A 5,910-nucleotide genomic window follows, 5' to 3' on the forward strand; every position below is an offset into this window, starting at 1 on the left:
TTCGCGCTTCTTGTGGCGCCGCTTTTTCCCGCCAAAACTTGTTGGTGAGGGCTTTATGCTGACCGGAGATGATGGGCCGACTGTTCGGCTACTAAGGCCCAGCACCTCCCGGTATCATCTTGCTTTTTCTTTTTTTTTTCCACCTTTATTCTTTTTTGACTTTCTAGCATGGAAAACTTGTTGACTTATTTTCATTTGATTGAGAACTTAAATTCTAAATCGCGATTATTCCTTTTGATCATTTTCATATTGATTGAGCCTTTTCAGGCTCCGTTTGTTTCGTGAAACGAAAATGAATGATTTGAAAAATACTTTTTCAAGATCGCTTGAAATAATTAATCGATAAAAACTATTTTCATTATTGACAACGATTTACGTTTAAATATTTTTCATGAAAAGACGAAAATATTTTTTCCTTCATTCTTTTTTGTAAGTAATACGAGCAGTCATTTTTAGAAAAATATTTTTCAAATCATTCATTTTTCGTAAAGCAAAACGTACTCTTAAATTCTATATCGCAATTCTAATGCATTCATATCAAAGCACTTGTGGTTTTGGGAAAATAATGTGTACACAAGTGACATCACGTCATATTTTACACTAGCCCATTCAATGAGTGGTACTCTTGGGCCCGCCCATCAAAATTTGGCAAAGTCTCTCCTCTCTCTTCACGGCCTCTCTCTCCCTCCTGACTTACACGCTCTGCTCTCTCGAGCAAGCGATGCCGCGGGCGAAGGCGGCCACGGCCTCGCCAGCCACGAGCAAGGTTGCCTTCGCTCGTGGCCGGCTAGGCCATTGCAAGGCTCGCCTCGTCCAGATTTGGGCAAGGCGGCCGCCTACGCCTTGCCCAAGATGGGCGAGGACTTTGCAACCCTAGTTGCATTTTTTTCTAAAGGCTCGACCATGGCTCGGCAAGGATTTGAAGAAGGCTCGGCCGTGGCTTTGCCGAGATATGGAGGAGGAGTTGCTTGGCCTTGGCTCGATTGAGACATCCGAAGAAGGCTTGGCCATGCCTGATGGCTAGCAAGCTTCGGCGACCCTCGCCGGTGAACCACGCTGTTGCCTCCGCCTCGTCCGTTGCCTCCCCCATCGCCTTTATCATATTTTCCAAATTCCTGCTCATCTATCCTCCAAGTTTTTGTTGAGAGTCGGGAGGGAAAAAGAGCAGAGCAGAGCACATGACTTAAGGAGATAGAGAGACCGCAAAGAGAGAGGAGAGAGACTTTGCCAAGTTATGACGGGTGAGCCCAAGAACGACACGTATGGCTCACTAAATGGGCTAGTGTAAATATGATGTGAAAATCACTTGTGTACACAATATTTTCTCGTGCTTTTGGGTACTTATTATCCCTTCAAACAATTTTTTTAAACTATCGTCACGGGAGAAACCACTCGTGTTTAAAGGGTACGTCTATCATTCAACATTCTTAATCTTATCAAATGCGTGATTGATGGCACGATACGAAATTAAAAAATTTGACGTGGCAATTTCCAAGTGGTTCTTATGTCCGGATTAGGAGGTTGACGCACACGGGTTTCGTCAGATTTGGCCAAATGAAAAGCGACGAGATATTTCCCATTGCTACCCAACATTCCATGAGATGGTGCCAATCTTTGGAAGAGGTAAAAGCCATGGATGTCATTGATGTGAAGATAATACCAAAACATATATATGTCATTTGCAGAGGACCCCGTTTAAGTAATAGACGAGCTTGTTCAGTAATCTCAATCCTACATAACCTAGTAATGGCAGAACAGAAACAAAGGGCAAAAGACAAACCAGCAACACATCACACGATTACCAATTTACAGATTCGCACAGCTTGACCGCGAGGAAAGCAAAGTATGAGCGGCATCTGATTTCAGGGATCACGTTCACATGACGGCGCAAGCGGTCGGGTTTTCGTCGCTGAACGCGGTGGTGTAGCGGACCTCGGTGGAGCTCGCACGGGCCAGCTGGTTCGTCTGCGGGTCCTGCGAGTACCTCACGTAGCCTGCCGGCGCCTTCTTGTCGTACACCCCCTGCGCGTACGGGTGCTCGACCACGTCGTACGGCACGTACGGCCACAACTCGACCCTCTTGCCCGTCCGGTGGCTGATGCGCGCCACCACCTTGCCCGGGTCCACGTACCCGACCACCGTGACCTTGTTCGCCTTGCGCTCGATGTCCACCTGCTGGACACCCTTCATCCCCTCCACCGCGCGCTGCACCCGCCTCTCGCACCCCTCGCAGTCCATCTTCACCTTGACCTCCACGGTCTGATTCAAATTGCAGCAAACGCACAAACCCGGCTCAGTATATTGAACAATGAAATGCTATCGATGCAGTTGCATCTGAGTTTCTACATCCCAAGAACTTCCAACGCCAAAATGCTAGTGGAGTGCTCGATATATTTGTTTTTCAGGGTTAATCGTGAAGGAGTAACTTTTGAATCCAAAGTCATGTTTGACAATTGCTACAGATACATAAGGAAAAGAAGCATCCATTTTACCAGACAACAACAGAACTGCAACCCGCAAGTGCACATGGCACGAGATACTTTAGTATCGAGTAATATATATTTAAAACTGGGGAGAGGATTAATCTAATTCCATTCAGGCGGCCTCTGCTCCTGCTCGGGCTCTGTCCAGGGGAGGAAAACATCTACAGCGGTGGAGGTTTTGCTTTAGTTTTTGTGTGTTAAAAAGGGGGGAAACTCATGCTTCTTTTTCTTTCTTTTTTTTCAAGGCATGGAAACATAATCTAAGCGGCACTTGCCCAAACAGTTGATCCCAAAAGCCAGTCTGAGACCAGCAACGTGGTCGGAAAGTCTCTTGAGTTTCCGAGTGGAAGGAAAGTGGCAAACTCGTGGGCAGTTGTTTCTCGCGTTGCGTTAATGGGTTGGCCTAGATGCGAACCAAGAGATCAAACCCAGAAAAGGCGACACATATCATCAAAGATTCTGGATTCACTTCACTGGCACAACAAAACCAGATTCAGCAAGATCACTGATCGTTTTTAAATCTCCAGTCCAGATCAACAGACAGTCCCTAGATCTACTGATCGAGAACACATCAACCCAAACAAAGAAACTGAACAGCTGAGCTCGTCAAGATCCATCAACCAAGCTCAAAGAAACTGAAAAACTGAGCTCTTCTACTTTCATAACATCGTCATAAACGAACACACGTGCAACTTGGTAACAAGAAGAAAGTGTCGAGGGCTGCGAGTATACCTGCAACTGCCTGCGCTTCTTGAGCTTGGAGCTGCCGCCGGAGCAGTCGAAGAGGTCGGAGAAGTGATCCAGAGCTCCCATTTCTCTCGCGTTCTTCTGCTCAAACGCGGGCGCGCTTGTGTTTGCGCAAATCTTACTTCTCGAAACGAGACCAGTCGATGACAACCCAACACCAACACCACGGAAAAATATCTCGACTTTCAAGTGCCTATCAATTCACAGTGAAGACGCGAAGCTCGAAGCAATGATGAAGCGCAAAGACACTGGCTCTTTCTTTCAACTCTGGAGGAGGGGGTCCCTCCGTGCTTTATAGGGAAGTTCAGCAGAGCTCTGCACTCTCACGAGTCGGAACACGCTCGGATCTGGGCCGTCCGTCCCTTCCCGGCTGGGGCCTGGTGGGTCGCGCGCCACGTGTCCTCCTCGGAGGGATGAGATTTCGAGATGTCAAGCACATGGCCATGGCACCGCCCAAAGCGGGGGGAGTGGGTCAGTGGGTCCCCGGTCGTTTTTGGAGGGAAATGGAAGGTGGCGCCCACGCTCGCTGTCACGCGCGTTCAGATAGCGCGTCGTTACCTGTCTCTCCTTCGGATGCGGGTCGGTCCCACGAGGGAATCGAAATCGAAATTGGAATTGAAATTGAAATCGAAATCGAAATGTAACTCTCACTTAACTTTTCGGCCGGCCCCAGTTGCACATTTAGAGAATCTTCGAAAATATTTGCTAGGTTTACATAACGTATTCCACAGCGCATTTGGTTCTTGTACGTTCAATTGTGGTAATGGTGGCGCTTGATTCAGTCTCAATATATTCATAGATGTATTATTTCCCTTTTTTTCTTCCGATGTTAATGATTGCATTTCCGGATAAATAAAGATTGCGCGATTTTTAACTTACAGAGGTCGCCTTTATTAACGCGACGTAGGTAGTTTTTTTTTTTTTTCAGTAGTTAACTGACTAAGCACATCGGCCATGGTCAAGATGGTTCGCGACGAAAAAAGAAAGTTTCGCGACCTATATATCATATAAAACTCTCTGATTATAACCTTTTTTGTATTCTCCCTTAAAAAGGGTTGAATGGGATGACAGATGCTATTACTCTATTAAGATATTATAACGAGAGTCTTATACCTATCGCGAGATATCTAGATTTAAGATTGTAAAGAAGCCGTCGCCCGTCACCACTCCCAACCAATATGTCCGAAGCAGGCGAGCCTGTCGCCCCACTCCCATTAAGCCATCAGAGAACCCATCACCAAAACTAGGTACATGGCACTATTTCAAGGAAAACCACCCAAATCGATCAGAAAATCTATTGTGCGGATTCAATTCATTCGTAAACTTTCAAAATCCCGACAATTTAGTTCTGCACCCTTGTACGAAATCCAAATGTAAACCTTACAACTAATTTTAGCTGGAAATTGCCGATGTAGCAGTCATGTCATCGTCGGCAACTGGACTCTCGTTATATAGCCATAGCAATCGCCCCATATTTTTTATTCTAGGTGTGTGCATTCATGCATTGTGATCGGATCCAAACCATGTCAAACCCTCACACGCGCATGACCACATAGAAAATGTCAAGAACACACGCTAAAAATTTTGACAGCAAGGAAATAGTTCTCGGAACAATGTCATGCATGCACACTCCTAAAAAATAAAACAAGTGTTGTCACCTGTAATTTATCGGTGCCTACCCTACTAGACCGTTATCATCTCCAAATGTTTCTTCTTTCTCGGACCTAAATGTCAACTTAGGACAGAGATCATCAACACCAAATCTTCGCTTATCCATAATTATTACTTCACTGACAATGCTGAGAATAACCATACATATTGCTGTCATCATTATACACTGAGGCTGCGCATGACAACTTGCCAAACAGTGTTTGATTCTGTTCTTTTGTTCCCAGAATCAGTTTTGGAACAGAAATGCGTTTGTTTAATTTTTTGATTAGGCACAATTTTGTCAAAAATTGTTCCCAGAATCGATTTTGAACGAGAATCAAGAATCAAAAAAAGTAGCTTCTTGATTAAGGAACAATTTTGAGAATCAATTTTTTTTTCTTCTTCCTTTTCTTGGTTTTTAATTTAGCTTCTAATGTCCGCCCCGAGGACCGCCCTAGTCGGATCTGACGAGAATAAAATATTTTAATAAAAAATATTATTAATAAAAAATATTTTACCGGCCATGGCCAGCGACCAGGCCATGGCCATAAAAAAGAAAAATATATATTTTTAATAAAAATATTTTAATAAAAAATATTATTAATAAAAAAAATATTTTACCTGCCATGGCCGGTGACCAGGCCATGGCAAAAAAAGAAAAAATATATATTTTTAATAAAAAATATTATTAATAAAAAAAATATTTTACCGGCCATGGCAATGACAGGCCAGCTAAAAAAAAATAAAAATGTATATTTTTAATAAAAAAATTTAATAAAAAATATTATTAATAAAAAAATATTTTACCGTAGTAGGTGACCTGGCCATGGCAAAAAAGAAAAATATATATTTTTAATAAAAAATATTATTAATAAAAAAATATTTTTCAGGCCATGGCCAAATGAAGTGCCATAGCTAAAAAAAATAAAAATGTATATTTTTAATAAAAAAATATTAATAAAAAAAATATTTTACAGGCCATGGCCGGCGATCAGGCCATGGCAAAAAAAAAGAAAAAAATATATTTTTA

The 5,910-nt window shown here is 43.1% G+C and overlaps 1 protein-coding gene across 1 annotated transcript; it reads right to left on the bottom strand.

The window, feature by feature from the left end:
* Positions 1 to 1,648: 1,648 nt before the first annotated feature.
* On the bottom strand, positions 1,649 to 3,468 carry LOC130135445 (heavy metal-associated isoprenylated plant protein 26-like). The gene is made up of 2 exons (XM_056304731.1): positions 3,216 to 3,468; positions 1,649 to 2,259 (listed from the first exon to the last, which is right to left on the bottom strand). The coding sequence occupies exons 1-2, from the start codon at positions 3,294 to 3,296 to the stop codon at positions 1,876 to 1,878; spliced, it is 465 nt and encodes a 154-aa protein (XP_056160706.1). The 5' UTR covers positions 3,297 to 3,468; the 3' UTR covers positions 1,649 to 1,875.
* Positions 3,469 to 5,910: the final 2,442 nt, after the last annotated feature.

Source organism: Syzygium oleosum, unplaced genomic scaffold, assembly GCF_021117445.2.
Source record: "Syzygium oleosum isolate NSW1041296 unplaced genomic scaffold, Sole_v2.1 Sole_v2.33, whole genome shotgun sequence".
Taxonomy (NCBI): Eukaryota; Viridiplantae; Streptophyta; class Magnoliopsida; order Myrtales; family Myrtaceae; genus Syzygium; species Syzygium oleosum.

What these genes read in the sequence shown, in the direction of transcription:
- LOC130135445 (XM_056304731.1), bottom strand. Translation starts at nt 3,296, where the DNA reads ATGGGAGCTCTGGATCACTTCTCCGACCTCTTCGACTGCTCCGGCGGC. An exon ending in AGAAGCGCAGGCAGTTGCAG is followed by an intron (nt 2,260 to 3,215) that starts GTATACTCGCAG and finishes AATTTGAATCAG; the next exon opens with ACCGTGGAGGTCAAGGTGAA.